General features: G+C 39.5%; 1 protein-coding gene and 1 long non-coding RNA gene across 2 annotated transcripts in view; one reads left to right on the top strand and one right to left on the bottom strand.

The window, feature by feature from the left end:
• The window catches only part of ADAMTS18 (ADAM metallopeptidase with thrombospondin type 1 motif 18), a 61,954-nt gene extending 50,260 nt beyond the window's left edge, over positions 1 to 11,694 (top strand). Inside the window, exons 17-20 of the mRNA XM_032768121.1 lie at positions 3,746 to 3,937; positions 4,542 to 4,754; positions 6,621 to 6,768; positions 10,760 to 11,694. Coding sequence (XP_032624012.1) covers positions 3,746 to 3,937; positions 4,542 to 4,754; positions 6,621 to 6,768; positions 10,760 to 10,875 — 669 coding nt within the window. The 3' untranslated portion in view covers positions 10,876 to 11,694. The remainder of the gene's footprint in view (positions 1 to 3,745; positions 3,938 to 4,541; positions 4,755 to 6,620; positions 6,769 to 10,759) is intronic.
• The window catches only part of LOC142047925 (uncharacterized), a 30,142-nt gene continuing 21,952 nt past the window's right edge, over positions 7,865 to 16,054 (bottom strand). The window contains exons 2-3 of the long non-coding RNA XR_012657242.1: positions 13,746 to 13,855; positions 7,865 to 7,938 (exon numbers count right to left, since the gene is read on the bottom strand). This is a non-coding gene — a long non-coding RNA (uncharacterized LOC142047925). The remainder of the gene's footprint in view (positions 7,939 to 13,745; positions 13,856 to 16,054) is intronic.

Here is a 16,054-nt window from a genome sequence, read left to right as displayed (position 1 = left end):
AGTGACAGAGGTAGCTGGAGTGAACGTGTACAGAATAGTTTTCTTCACATAGTTGTATCCTGCCTACTTTGGAAGGTCTGTGTAGGAAAATAATAAGCACAATCTAATTTGTTTTTAGATAGCAACCTTACTAAAAGAATCAAAGCATGGCTAGTATAAGTGGACGCATGGACTTGCATCTGCCTACCCTAATTTGGGATTTGTCCCTCAATCTGTGGAGGGAGAAGGAGGAGCTTCCTAGTACCCATAAACAAAGCCACAGGATTCTCTGGTTTTCTGAAGGAAAATACTCTGGTTTCCTTAAAGTCATAAACCCCACCCTCCTCCCCTTTCTGACATTAGTTCATACAGCAATATTAACATTTCTCAGAGAAGAAATACACCTCTACCTCGATATAACGCTGTCCTCAGGAGCCAAAATATCTTACTGCGTTATACGTGAAACTGCGTTATATCGAACTTGATTTGATCCGCTGGAGCATGCAGCCCCTCCCCCCCCAGAGTGCTGCTTTACCGCGTTATATCCGACTTCATGTTATATCGGGTGGCATTATAACGAGATAGAGGTGTATCAACAGAGGTACCACTAATGGAAAAAGAATGAGGTTAGAATGGCACAAGTGCACATGCATTTTTGAAATGCGGGCAGATGAAGTTATGTTTTACTCGATACGTGTAGTAGTCACATATTTACTTTTGTTAGTGTAGCCCATTCCAAGTAAGTAATTTAGTAGTGCAGTAAATTACTATTAATGGCATAAGTCAGTAGCAGTGGGCCCCCAGGCACATTTCTGTGTGTACACACCCTTTTTCAGAAATGTATGAAAACCATGAACACTCTGAAGTTAAAACCTCATTTCTGCTATTTTTGCAGTGATGCTGGTGCTAGCACATAGTGAGTGTTAATTTAAGGATAAATGACCTGCTGTGGGAACTGACACTGTGGACCAATGTCAAAAGAAGCAAAGTCCATTTTAAGTTCTTCTGTCTTCATTTAATGAGCTACAAGAGTGATAGAAATCTGTTGTAAAAACTACTGTTTTTTAATTCTAGTACACTTTGTGAGAGTTAGAGAGGACTGGATTTAGGTGGTCACTGCCACAGAGGACATAATGCCTTTTAAAGAGACCAGAACTTCTCATTATCATATCACATTGCACAAGAAGAACAAAACTACTCAGTGGGCTGCAGTATTAAAACAGTCGAAAGGAATTACTATATGTTTTTCAGTGTATAGGCAAATCTCTGGGATTCACTGTTGCACGAGGTTATGAAATCAGATATGGCTAAAATTTTAAAGAATATGGACAATGTTTTCAACACTAACAAAGTTTGCAGTTACATAAACAAAAATAAAGGAAATAAAATATCATCCAACAGGACTTAAATTGAGTCCCTGCAATGAGTTCAGAAGGAAATTGGTCCACATGTACACGATTCCCCAATTGGCAAGATATATGATAGAGGTTTCTGAGACTTTAAGTATGGATATCACCTTTTCATGCTTTCCTCTGAAACCATGAGTCTAGGAACTTTCTTTATTAAAAAAATTAAAGCTGAGCTCCGCATATATTCATGCAGCTCCAGCAACCAGTTCTTTAAGAAAAATCACCAGTTATCATACAAGTTGGTGACACTGGATTGGAAACTGCCAAAAACTGCATTTATGCAAGATCAGATGAGCCAATGGTTAAATGTAGTGGCTCTTCTGAATGATACTGCAAAGTTAGATCCATTTGGCTTTTCAGATAGATATAAAGATATTGGGTCTGATTTACCCTGCAGTACTCTGGATTTATGCTGATGTAACTTCACTATGCTCAGTCCAATTACTCTATCTTTTTATCCTTTTCAGTCTCTTAACAAACAGGCATCCCAACTGGGAGACAGGACAAATATACTGTAAACTTGTAATTTATCTTAATTTTAAAAATAATAATGCTCTTCTCCCTTTGAATAATCTAAAAGCAATTAAATTTAAAACTTTATTTAGCTTTGGTCTTGAGATCGAAGGAAAATATTTATAAACACAAAGGTATCAAACATCAAAAGGTGTATTAAAAGGTTTTGTATTTGTAGAACTATTTTGTAAATGGCTTGTTTCTGCATCTTTTTCTTAGAAATAAAAGTGTCAATTCTAGTTCCCCACTACCACCACCAGCTGGGAATCTTACAGGATGTATCTCTGTTATCTTAATGAAGGCTTGGGGTGTTCAGTCCTTAACAAAGTCTTCCTTTGTCCACGGTATTCATTAGTTATTGACGCTAAACAGTTATCAACAAAGATTAAAAAATCGAAGAGTGGGACTATAGATACCTTTCCCTTCTCAGTTATTCATCTTTTACTTTTGGCTTTGATATTGTCATCTCATTGTCATGCATTCATCAAGGTTATTCAGGACCTGAATTTTTAATATTAAAAACAAATATGAAAATAGCTTTTCTTTGGGGCAAGAAGGAGGGGTGGGCAGGGCTTGAGAACCTTTCAGATTTTCTTTTACATCATACAGAAGCAAAAAGAAATACCCAATCTTTCCCCCTTTGCTATACATCTGTGAATTTGCTGTTTTGGTTTGGGATTTCCAAAGGCACTTTAAAAAATTAGGCAAAACTCCTATCAAAATATAATGGCAGTTGGGCACATAACTTCTTTAGGTCTCTCTGAAAAGCTCAGCCTCCATCTATCATGTTGCAAACTTTAAATAAATACATAAAAGTATATCCCGCCTAATGTCAAATCTCTTCACAGACAGACAGGGAGAACGCAACTCAGTTTATGGGAAGACCACAAATCCAAGCTTTTCAGCGAGCACAGGTTTCTGTGCACTGAGTTTGGATAGAATGTTTTAAAAATGTCCATAGCCTAATATGCACTTTGTTAGCACAGTACACAGGCTTTTACATGCATATTACTAACCTAATGAACTCTGGTAAAAAAATAACAAACAAAGCAAGTACAGGATGGTAGGAAATCTTCAGTTATCTCAAGGCTTTCACAATTCTGCAATTTCTGCTCTAGAATATATTCAGTTGGTGCATTTTGTTTCAGCCACAAAACGCATATTTTAGATTTTAAATCAACATAGTAACAAACAAAAAAAATAAGAATAACTCAATATTTATAATGTTTTCTAAGCACAGCCAAAATGTCCCAAGTGCCAGTCATGGCTTTGCCAAATAACTTGCTGTGTGGCTTTGACTAGCTCTGGCCCTAGCATAAATTGGAGTAGCTGGCTGCCGCCCTCAAGGGCCCAAACACTAATTGAGAATTGGAAGAGTACAGCTGCCATCTTCCTCCTCCCATCCTCTATGCCAGGGTGGGTTTGGGTAACATAGGAACCCGCTAGTGTAGCTTTACACTTGCTGAGAGCTCCTTGCACTGGGGGGATTCTCAGGTGGGTCGTTAGGGCCAGATTTCAGCCCCTCTGTGTTGCCAAGGGCTGAGAGAATCTCACTCTCTGCTTCAGTTCCCCATGTATAGAACAGAAAATGCTTATCTTCCTTACTAGAGGGCTGTGAGGGTTAGTTAAGGCTACACAATAAAATGTTTAACTCCAGGTCTGAAAAATGAAAAGTGCCACAGAAGTATGTTTTTTACATTACATTTTCCATAATAGAATTACAGGTTTAAGTTAGCAGCAGTGGCTACAGATAAGATTCATTATGGCTTCTGTGTTCTGCTGTAAATACAAAAATGTCAATTTTAAGTGCCCCAAACTCAAATGAATATTTCTTTCTGCCAAAGTGTTCAAAGACCTGTGGGAGAGGCATTAAGAAACGGGATGTCCACTGCAAAAGCACCAGCCCTTCCAAGCTGAAAATCTTACCAGAAAGTATGTGTAGCAGAGATCCCAAGCCAGAATCCCAACAGATCTGTGTACTAGGACGATGTCCCAAAAACGATCGGCTCCAGTGGGTGGTTTCTTCTTGGAGTGAGGTACCGTACCACAATCCGAATGACTGACTTGCTCTCTGCAGAGTTCATAAAAGAGTACTGAAACACTGGCACGCACGGAGCATATGAGAGAAAAAAAGTGCTATGGATTCAGTAAGGGTCATGATCTCTCATAAAATACAAACTCTGGATCAGACATTTATAAGGGCTTTGCCTGTAACTAATATAGTCTAATTTTTAAAAAATGACTAGTAGTTTCTAGGACCTTACTTTTTAGGTGCCCTACTTAAAACACCTGGAGAGGTCTGATTTTCAGAACGTGTTAGGGCACTTTCCCTCCCTTTAAGGTGTTTCAATTTGGGTGTCTAAAGATTAAGGCAAAGTCAATTTTGAAAATGTACGTCTTCAAGTCTCAAAACACTTGGCTGTATCCTGCTGTCAGTGTGTATGCCAGACTGCCCCTGACGTCACAGTGGTTTCCAAGATGGCAGAATTTATACTAGTATGGAAACATTTTCCCATGATCTTTATGTTTTTATTTTCCACGATGCATTCATATTCCACAAAAGTTTGTCCAGTCTTTAGTGGAACTGATATTAATTTACGGCAATGTATTATTTTAAAAGCATGCACTTCATTTTTTTAGTGCTCAGCCTCCTGTGGCCCAGGTATTAAAAAGCGGGAAATGAAGTGCAGCGAGAAAAGCCTCCATGGAAAATGGATCACTTTCCCTCAGCGAAGATGTCGGAACATAAAGAAATTAAATATAGAACTAGAAGAAGCATGTAACAGAGGGGCTTGTCCATTGCAGAGGCTATACCGCATGGTATCCGGATGGTACTCCTCACCCTGGCAGCAGGTATGAGAAAAAAAAGTCAGCCTGGGTTATTTGGAGTAGGTTACTCCTTTCTCTCCCACCTCAGTGCTTTCCATTCCCAATGCCACTTTCTCTTTTGGCATTTATGGAGTCAGTAAGGAGTGCACAGTCCTTTCTGTGTGGTAGAGCTAACACTGTTCTCCCACTATTGGTCACTGTGGAATGGAGAACCTCAGATTCACCACATGGGTGAATTTACCCTTAATGACCAGACCAATAACTGTCCCAGTTCAGTCCTCTTTGAACACAACCACACATTATAGTCAGCTAATGTCAAAGTTAGAAATATCAGGCCAAATTCTGTTCTCCATTACATCCATGCAGCCCCATTCGGCTAACGTGGTAATAGGGCATAATGTAACCAGTGGGTTGGAATGGCTGGTATGTAGGGCAGTCAGTCCCAAAAGTCCACTGGGGCCTGGTGAAGCCAGTTTGCAGACACCATGGGTGTTTGGTGAAACACCTTCTGAATCATGGGTAATGCCCAGGGAAACTGCACAAGCAAACCATGCAGAGTTGTGCAGCAATTCCAAAGAGAGGGCTAGAACATAGTATAATCAGCCATAATGGGACTGTTGCATCTTAATGTTGATAGCCCACAGGTGTCTTCCGCATATAGTCATAAGAACATAAGAATGGCCATGCTGGGTCAACTAATGGTCCATCTAGCCCAGTATCCTGTCTTTCAACAGTGGCTGGAGTCAGATGCTTCAGAGGGAATGAAAAGAACAGGGCAATTATTAAGTGATGAATCCTATTATCCAGTCTTAGCTTTTGGCAATATTCCATAGAAAATCTTGGACCATGCCGATATTTTGGTATGATGTAGCTGGTTCTATATTACTGCATTTTGATGTAGCTAGTTCCTTTATGCTAAAATTGAAGAATCTGATTTGTTACTTGTGGTGTCCCTAGCCTCTGCCAGAAGCTGGGAATGGGTTGTGGGGGATGGATCACTTGATGATTACCTATTCTGTTCGTTCCCTGTAAAGCATCTGGCGTTGGTCACTGTTGGTAGATGGCCATTCTTATGTTCTTACATGTGCTGCAGCTGCACTACATTCTATGCCATTTCCAAACTGCATCTTTCCACTCTTCTTGAAAGTGCACTATAGATGAACCATTACATATCTATATTCTCAAGTATTACAGCATCTGCACAGATTGTCTGGAATTCCTTAAATACTATCATTAATTACTGGATCACCTGTATTTGTCTCTACATTCTTGCAAACAAGCTTCTGTATTTCTGGAACTTATCTAGATTATGAGTCACATATCTATGAGACACATATTCGTTTAACATTGTATACTTGCAACAATGTATGCCTGACAGTTGTAATCAGATATACCCATCACATCTGTCTTAAGGACATACTTTTCATGAAGCACGTGCAAGTAAAAGACTCACTCACTTAATAATACTTCAGAGATCTTCTTGAAAATACTTGGTTTTCTTCCCCGATATTTCCACAATTATGGCTTCAATGGGAATTTTACCTGTGTTGGGACAGCACAACTGGGCCCAGAGAATCAAGTTTCAAAAGTCATCTCCCATTTAGGTCCCTAAATAAGTAACCAGGATTTTCAGAGGTGTTCAGCACAAGTTGGATACTGGGCTCTTTTGAAAATCTGGCACTTGCTTTAGTGGCTCAATGGAAGCTGAGCTCACTTGAAAATCTGGCTCTGACTGTGCGTGCTGAGCTTTTTTGAAAATTTGGCCTTTAGGTTCTTTACAATTTGTAGGCCTCATCCAAAGCCCTGGTCAGTCTTTCCATTGACTTTTCAAGGGCCTTGGAAGACCATCTGTGTTATAGAATGTGGCTTCTCATCTTTCCTTTTCTGCAGTGTACAGTAACATGTGGTGGGGGAGTGCAAATCCGGAGTGTGCAGTGCCTCCAGCAGGGGCAACCAGCAACTGGGTGTCTGCCACATCAGAAACCAGCAGTGTCTAGAGCCTGCAATACTAACTTCTGCCCAGCTCCAGAGAAAAAAGGTAAAACGCCAAACTCTGCGTTGTGAATTACATTCAGTGGTGGGTTTGATTGCTTGAAATTGTATAGCCTGGCAAACATCACCTTTGCCAGGTATGTTCTCAGAATAGATGTGTGGGGGTTGTATCTTCCTTTGTAAATCCCACATTTTTCAGTATCCCTATTGCACTCTGTAATATATTAAATTTGGAAGTGCATCACCTCTCTTTTCACAAGCAGACATAAGGGGCTAACTGCTAGGTCTGATATGTTCAAGATGGGCAGATATTTTTAAAAGCAGGAACATGTTGAATAATAAAGGATATGTACCTTTTTTTTTTTTTTTTTTTTTTTGCAGTTCAAGTTTGAGCTGTTTGTCTGTCTCTGGTTAAGTAAAGATTGGGTTGCACTGTGCATTACCTTAACTTCCACCATCTTAGAGTGAATTCTGTTGATGGGAGCATCCGATAGAGACATTGGCATAAAGTTAAAATAGTGACTTTTCTGTAGAGCAGTGGCAAACTGTTCTTGCTGCTGCTGAGCAGAGACCCCTCATAGCTTCAATTTTCTTCCATTTGTTTCTCTTTGGCTCCCAAGTCATGATGAATAATAACAAAAGTAAGACTCAATATGTACAACCCTGAAGTTTTTCCTGTAGCTGTCACTTATGACCTAGTTATGCCCTGTAGGCCCAGCTTACAGTGCTATTCATCCCAGCATCCCAAAATACTTTACAAACATTAATTCTCAAAAGACCCCTGGTAAGGAATTTTAGCGTTATTATACCCATTTTACAGATAGGAGCTGAAAATAGAGGTGGTGCCCTGATTAAAAAAACAAAAGCCAGAGCCAGGTCATAGTTGACTTTCTTCAGGTCCTAAAGTAAGGTCATAGCAGCACTTGCACAAGAACACAGGCATTCTTACTCCCTGTCTCCTGCTCTAACCATCAGACAATATTCTCTCTCATCCATTTTGACTCCTGGAGCTTCACTGTGTGTGGAAAATCTGTAAAACACATTGATATGTCAGGCACCAGGCCTTTGGGAAACATAATATTGCATGAGCCCAAGAAGCAAGACAGATACAGAAATAATATCAATACTGTTTTATTTGTGGGGTGTGCAAAGTACATCCTCAGGATTCATCAGTCAGCTGCAACCAGCCTGGGTTGGAGGAATGGATGAATCAGGCCTAAAAGGGATAAGTAAATAACTGAACGATTTTGAAAAGTGACTAAACAGTTCTAAAGACTCAGAAGTTAGTTCCAAATCTTCTGGGAAGTTCTACTGTGCTTCAGAATTTGTTTTGTGAATGTATTAAATTACTTTCTGTCATGGTATAGCAAACCCATCACCCCCCAACATGCCTCCCCCAGCCATATTTCATGTCTGGGCTGGTATCTGTTATTCATTTTGGTCTTGGCCAGTTTCTCTCCCTCCCCACAGCTGTAAGAAGCTCTTTCCCCTGTTTTGTAACCGGTTCTTCAGACTCTGGAGATCAATTATCTCTCCTCTGCTCTCTAACGCTCCATCCAAACCCATGCATGGAGAAGGGGCCAGCCATACTGCAATCACATGGAAGCAAATCACTCTCAATTAACAGCCACATAGCTCCAGCTCTGTGAGCCATTAGGGAGAGATCATGGAGAAGAAATAAACGTTTCAGGGAGCGTTATCATGCTCTCCTAGACAATTTGGGTCTCCCCTCTAGCAATTTTTTCTCATTTTCATCACTCCACCAGAGACAGCAACAGGTACTGTAGCATATAGCCAGTAAATCCAAGATACTTGGAGCATCTTAAAAGGAAAACTGCATTTTTTAAAGAAATTGACGTTCATGAAAATGAGGGACCATACTAACTGGAATCAATGGAAGTCTTTCCGTTGACTTCAGCAGTCTCTGGATTAGGTCCTAAAAGTAATTCTTTTCAAGTGCCTAAATCCCATCTTCAAAAGGGACTTACGTGCCATGGGTTCTGTTATGTTCCATTGACTGTGAATGCTCCCACACGCCTAAGTCACTTTTGAAAATGAGATTCAATCACTTTTTAAAATTTACCCTAAGTGACTTAGGAGCCTGACTGGGTTGGAGAATGTGCTGTGAGAACTTTCCACTCATCATTCTGCATATGCCTCTCAGTCATCACTTGCAATGCCCTTCCCCTTCAAGTCATAGTCCTCACTTGAGCATTCACCGTCAGACTTGATAAACTGTGTGGTGATTTTGTCTTGGTATGGTGGATAATGGGCCAAAATGTGCAAAGCTGGGACTATCTCCTTCATTGTGTATGGAAAATCTGTAAAACACATTGGAATTTGAAGGCTTGACTCGAGGGGGGAAATGCTGCAGCAAGGTATGTGCCCCTACTTCCCAGAGTGCAGTTTGTCCAGCACCAGTATGTTACTATGTGACATTGCTTGCAATGTGTTATTGGGGTGGGGAGAATGACATCTCGTGTCAGACTGTGTGCCTTATGCATAACATCTTTTGAGGGGGTTTCAAAACAAAACCCTTAACCCTTCTTTAAAAAGAAGCCAACACAGTGAAATGGCAGCTAATAAAACAGAGGGGTGTGTGGCTGTGTAACTCTGGTGTTACAGATATGAGGGAGTCTGTATGGTCTGAGAGTAAGCTCATTTTCTCTGTGCCACCCCTTTAGTAGCTGATCTGAGAACACAGGCAACAGTAGCTAGATTTTTTGAGTAAGAATCCTTGTAAATTCCCTTTACTGTCCATGTGTACAGTAGTTGTGAAGGCAGAATGGAATGTTTTCCCATGCTCATTGAAGAGTTCAATTTAGCTATAAATTTTTCTAAACCTCACTTAAAAGTCTTCATGCTTCTCAAGCGTTTTGAATTCGTTTATAAATCATCCATGTGAATCATCACTATGTACTTTAAAAGAAGCATAAAGCAGTGACTGCAAACGTGTAGAATGGGATGCCCATGAAATAGTTTTTAACCAACTGGGCTGTATGTGTGTGAATCATATACAGAAATAAATGAAGCAAAAAATTAATCTGCATTTTAGTGTTTGATTTTTTTTTTAATTAAAGGTGGAATTTTCAAACACACATAAAGTTGGCCTAACTCTGCTCCCATTAAAGTCAACGAGAATGTTACCACTGAAGTGGGAGCAGAGCAAGGCCAATGTTAAGCATTTTTGAAAAATCCCTCCCTAAATTACCATGTCATATAATCTGATCAAGAGCTTGATTATTACATTGGGGGCCCTGTTCAGATTTTAATGAGTGAAACATGCCTATAAATGACAGAATTTAGATGTCTCCATTTGAGGATGCAAACTTGGGGTCTCAAAAGTAGGGACCTTACAATAGATTTTGCTTTGTGGATGCAAATTTTAACCCTTCTGTGCACTTAGGCTTAGATAATTGAAACTGAACCCTCTTCCCCACACCCATAAAATGTGGGTAAATGTATGTACACAAGCAATTTTGCGCACACACATACAGAGCTTGTGGTCTGAACATTTAGATTTATTTCTGTAGCGTATGTACATACACACACTCTCAGAGCCTGAACTATTTTCTCTGCACATCAAAGAAAGGCTAGAGTAATATTCATTAGCATAGGGCTCTGTGGTGGACCCATTTGTGTAAATAGTTGGTTTTATTGCAGTGGTTCTAATATGTAAAATAATATAGTGATAAGGGATGAAATCTTGGCTTCAGTAAAGCCAGTGGTGAAACTCTCATTGACTACAGTGGGCCAAGGATGTCACCCTAGGTTATTTTTGAAGTGTTGTGTTATAAACTATTTCATTTGCCTCTCATAATTCCACAGTATATTACATCAAAAATAGAGCTAATAAATTAAAAAGAAATTGATATATAAAAAAAGAGTGTACAAGGCCTCCTTCTTCTTTAACTGGAATCATCCCTCATGTTTACATCCTCGGCAAGTGTGTAGAAATCAATAAGATGAAGTACTGCCTAATTTGCAGAATTGCTGAAATACACGCTAAACATATTGATTGGATTTCCCTTTTTCAGATGATCCCTCTTGTCTGGATTTCTTCCCTTGGTGTCATCTGGTTCCCCAGCATGGTGTCTGCAACCACAAATTTTATGGCAAGCAGTGCTGTAAATCATGCACAAGGAAGAACTGATTGCAATATTTTATTGCAATCCTGCAATGTCAAGATTCTCCTTTTTGGTTTACATTGAAATTCAATTGACTTTAAGGCAGGACCTGGTGCCACATAAGCCACTGATGGAAGAGAGATGTACGGCAGAGTACGTTTCTAGGGGATTATCTGAGGTACAGTAATTGTTAGATAAATGGTGATCCAGGACTGTTTTTTTTGGGGACCTCCCTAAAGTACAGAGTAGTATGGATCACTTGAACACTCCCAAACAAGGGTCATTTCTTCCCATCACTCTTTAAATATGTCATTTTGCACTGTCATATGTGATAAGGAAGAAAATAAGGTAAGCAATGCTCATCCGCATAATTTATTGGAATGTGAGCAAAAGAGATTGAGAATTCCGTGCTGGCGGTTACAGTGTGGCAGTATAGTATATCTCAGTCTATCACCATTGCTTCTTTTCAGTATTTGTTATGATAATGTCCATTCAAAGTAAGGAGGAGGTTTACTACCGTTCTCATGAGAGAGAGGTCCATATGGCTGTTGCTCGGAGCATGCAGTGTCACACATCACACGTGTTGTAACTACAATAAGTAAATAGTGCACTACTAAAGTAAATGGTGCTTCTGTATTACACTTGCTGCTGGAAAAGCAAGTTTGGCATCATGCTAATGTTTTTATTGTTTTGAAAACTTACACTTTCTGCTTAGCGTAGAAACTCAAAGGTGGTTAACTAGCAACTTGAAATGTATTCCTAGAAATATTCAGCCAGTAGAATATGTGGGACTTTTAGTATTGCTGTGTAATACAAGTAAAATAGAATTTCACATTTTGACTAAGTCAAGGAACTCAAAGATTTATTGAGCTCAATGGTTATATTGTTTTCAACATTCTAAGCATGTTAGGTAAGTTATTTTAAGGTTTAAACTTGACTTTTCAAAATAATAAAACTTCAAAATATGTTTTTTAGAAACTAAATTGTTTAAATGCCAATATGCTTAAGAATAACTTATTTTTAGCTCAACTTTCTCTGCAAATTTTGGTTCATCAGTTAGCAAAAGAGAAATAGCAGGAATAGGATAGTCTGTTAATTCACACACACTTCTCAGAATGGTTAACTCTTGATACATGAAAGATCATCAGTTGGAAAAAATAGTAATCTAATCAGAAAAATCAAATTCAATTATATTTTTAGACATTTTGATAATCCTCAAAACACACTTTTTAAGGTCAGGCTCCTTAAACATTTTATAGCACTTGCAATGATATGTGTAGTCATTCAGTATCCAGCAGTCAATAGATATATATCAAATGGTACCATTTAAAATGTTTCTGCATTGGAAAAAAAACACCCAACCCGTTTGCCAAAACCATTGTAACTGAAACAGGACTGTGTCCTACTGTAATTTTCTGGGGAGTGGCTATGAGGGACATATTTATCTAATTCCACCCAATCCCACAACTTCTTTTGATGAATGTAGCTCAATTTTCCTGCTTTTTAAAGTATCATTTCAAACTAGGATTAGCCATCTCAGCACTAATGCCAGACAGTGGTCAGTTAAAATTAGCAGTTCCTTTTGCAACAATTTAAATGAAAAACATGTATTCTCTGATACTTTAAGAAATGTTGATTGGAAACATATCTCAATCAGCTAGGCTCTGTCTTGATCTTGGACTTTGTATAATTATAACTTTTTTTTTTCTTGGAAAACTGCAAAGTTTTTTTTGTTTTGTTTTGTTTTTATAATTGTGTCCTTTTATTATTTGATGTAAAATAATTAATTTATTGATGCATAGCTTTTCCTTTATATTTCATCACTTACTTCCTTAAGTAAGTGACAACAGTTCAGAAGAGAAAATGATAGTGTCAGAAAGTATGGATTATGGTGTAAAAAAAGCAAAAATATAAGTGTAATATTTAATTATTTTATAAGTTTTATAATAAAGTACTCTAACTGTTTCACTATATTTGGAATTGTACAATTCTTGAATAAAATATGGAGGCTATACATTGATGAAGAGTAATGTAAATGGTGTATGTTTATCTATACTAATGCAAATAATCCCAGACTGTTCTAGATTAAGACAAATACAGTATCCTAGGCTGACAAGCCCCATGGCCCCTCCCTAACGCCATAGTCCCACCCCAGTGGTGTTGACCTGCCTCATGCTGTGGATTTACCCAAGCCTGCTGCGGTAGAAGGAAGGCCTGCCTTTACAAGAACTGTCAACTGGGTGGATGCAGGGGGAACGACCACTGCTGGCTGGGCCCTTCCCATTCCACACAGCATTACTCCCTATCTCCAGCCCCTCTTATCCAAGACTGGGTGCTTACATGGAACATTTATGTTAGGATGATATTAATGTGCTGTTACTATCTTTTAACATTGTTTAGGTCAGGAGGTGAAAATAAAGGAGAGTTAGAATAACATGACCAACCATCTCTTGAATAACCACCTCCATTGGTGCACAGTTTAGGAGCCACTGATTTCGGTTATTTATTTCCACAAAAATTAGGATGCTGAATTGTGCTGTACTCTGGGATTGCCATTTGGAATTAAAATAGACTGACAGCTGCCAATGAATAACAGTGCTGGAACCAAATATTGGAAAAAAGACAATATTGCATAAATGTGTTTGGTTATGCTGCTGGAGAAACCCCAGATTAATATATATCAATATCTAGAATTGCTGAACCCTCATGGTGATAGTTGGTTTGCAATGCTTGGCAATTTTCAATGAGTTAGTTGCTCCAAGGCTCACTTTACAAAGCAGAATGGCGGCTTTCGAAAGAGGAACACCGGCGTTTCCCATAGTCAGATTTCATCACACTGCAGAAACTGAACAGATAGTTAATCCATGGCTTGATTGTTTTAATTAAACTCAGCTACCTGAGGTGCCTGGAAGTCATGAACTGTTGCTGGAGGCAGATGAGCATTTTGCTGTACGTGGTTTTACAGCAACATGAGCCAAATTGCTGCTTTCCTTTTTAAAGTGAATCCTGTTCAAAAGCATCAACACAATAAATTATTGGCTTTATTATTTTTATTCTAATAGCCCATAGGTGCTACACAATCAGTGACTGTGGCCCCACTGCACACATACAATGAAAAGACCATCCCTAACCCAAAGAGTTACAATCAGTTACTTTATGAGAAATAAGGAGTGGATGCAGCAAGCAGACAGGAGGAGCATAAACTAAGTGAGATAATTATGACTGTGTAATAAAGCCTTGGTCATAATACACCAGCTGTCTGGCCACCACTGTGCATTTTGTGGGCCTCACAACGCAGGTGAACTTTAAGTGGGGATTTGAAAGAGCACAGTGCAGGAACCATTGAGTAACGTAGCTTTGTCTTTAATTTTAGAAAGCAATGCACAATACTGGCCAAGGTCTGAGAGGATAACTGAGGAGAGATGGAGAAACAAAGTGGGATAAGCAAAGGAGTGAGTCAAAACAAGAAGGGAGTTAGAGATGAGTGCAGGTTAGGTGCTGAGTCATAAATAGAAATAATGATTATCAGTCGTGGAAATTAATAAACGTAGAACTTTCAGGGAGTTATCCTGTCAGTAAACAGACTGCAAAGAGTCTTGGCATGACAGGATGTCTCAGTTTCATCAAAAGACATTTGAAAATAAGAAGTTATAACTGCCAGAAAGAATGCCCTGAATGCTTCACTAGGCAATCTCATGTGAATAAGAGCCAAATCAGTCTTGATTTCCCGTCCATTTCCTGCACAATGTATGACACTCTTCACAGAGGTTCTCAATCTGTTATTCTTCAAAACTGCTGAAGAATGTTAGTCAATGCTGAGATGTCATGCCTGGACCTTCACTTCTTTCAGAAGTTTTACTACTTGGGGTTACAAACATTACTTGACTCCCATCAGCATAGCCATTGACTGACAGAATATAGGGCAAATCTGTACTTTGGTCTTGCTTCATCTGACTGCTGAATTTCTGCAGAGTCGGATCCAGCAGGCCCTTTTAATATTTGGACTTGCTTTTGTTTAACCTCAAGCTACTTTAGCTCATGAGTCCATAAAAGTGAAACTAAAGCAGAAGGCTCAATTAATCAACTCAATAGCTAACCATTTGATTTAAATAATGCACCTGAAAGACTAACAGGGTAAAAATAAAAGTGGCAACATGAGATGGCAGAATAAACAGTTTAGACAATTTCACTCGCTAGTAATGGCCATCCACAACTCCCTGGCGGCTGCTTTCTTCCACCACTTATAGTTATGCGGTTAACTCTAACTAGTGAAAATACATTTTTGTCCCTCCAGACCATAGTGTACATTCATTTTAAATCTCTCTTTTTTTTTTTAAGAAAAGCCCAAACCCAAGCCTATATGTAAATTAAGTTAGAGTCTGAATTAAAAACACGGTGTCAAAAACATTCAGAATTCAGCTCGCAATTCAGTCTCTAAGTTTTCCTTTTGTATATAGGTATTGTAATCTGTAGGTGTGATACACTGTTGGTAGAGCAGGAACAGAGAATTAAAACGTTTTTGAGCCATTTCATGCAAAAATGGTAGATAGGACGAGAAGGCTTTGCATTATCTGGAAAAGTAAAGGTTTTTCCTTAAGAAGGATGGCTTATATACCAGACCTCAGCTACAGGTCTCAAATTCAAGCACAAGGGGAAAATACTTCAATAGTCTCTAATGGTTCATGCCAAATAATGTAAGTAAAATGGTGAGACATAGTTTAGAAAACCACCTCCCATAAAAGAACTAGACAACCTAATTGAAGTGATTTGAACAACCACAAAACAGCCTAGTGGTTTCGGCAAATGATGCATATGGGAAAAAGAACACATCTGTAAAAGTGTCACTCAGTACCTCTATCTGCTCCCTATCAGAAAGAGATGAAAAAGACTGTATGGGTTGCAGGGCTGGCTCCAGGCCCCAGTGCGCCAAGTGCGTGCTTGGGGCGGCATGCCGCGGGTGACGCTCTGCCGGTTGCCAGGAGGGCGGCAGGCGGCTCCGGTGAACCTCCTGCAGGCGTGCCTGCGGAGGGTCCGCTGGTCCCGCGGCTCCAGTGGAGCATTCGCAGGCACGCCTGCAGGAGGTCCACCAGAGCCACAGGAGCAGCGGACCCTCCACAGGGATGCCTGTGGAAGATCCACCAGAGCCGCGGGACCGGCGAGCAGCAGAACACTCCCCTCGAGATGTGCCACTTTGCTTGGGGCTGC

This window comes from Chelonoidis abingdonii, chromosome 19 (assembly GCF_003597395.2).
Source record: "Chelonoidis abingdonii isolate Lonesome George chromosome 19, CheloAbing_2.0, whole genome shotgun sequence".
Taxonomy (NCBI): domain Eukaryota; kingdom Metazoa; phylum Chordata; order Testudines; family Testudinidae; genus Chelonoidis; species Chelonoidis abingdonii.
The sequence above is the reverse complement of the archived record's forward strand: the minus strand, read 5'-3'. Positions and strand labels throughout refer to the sequence as shown.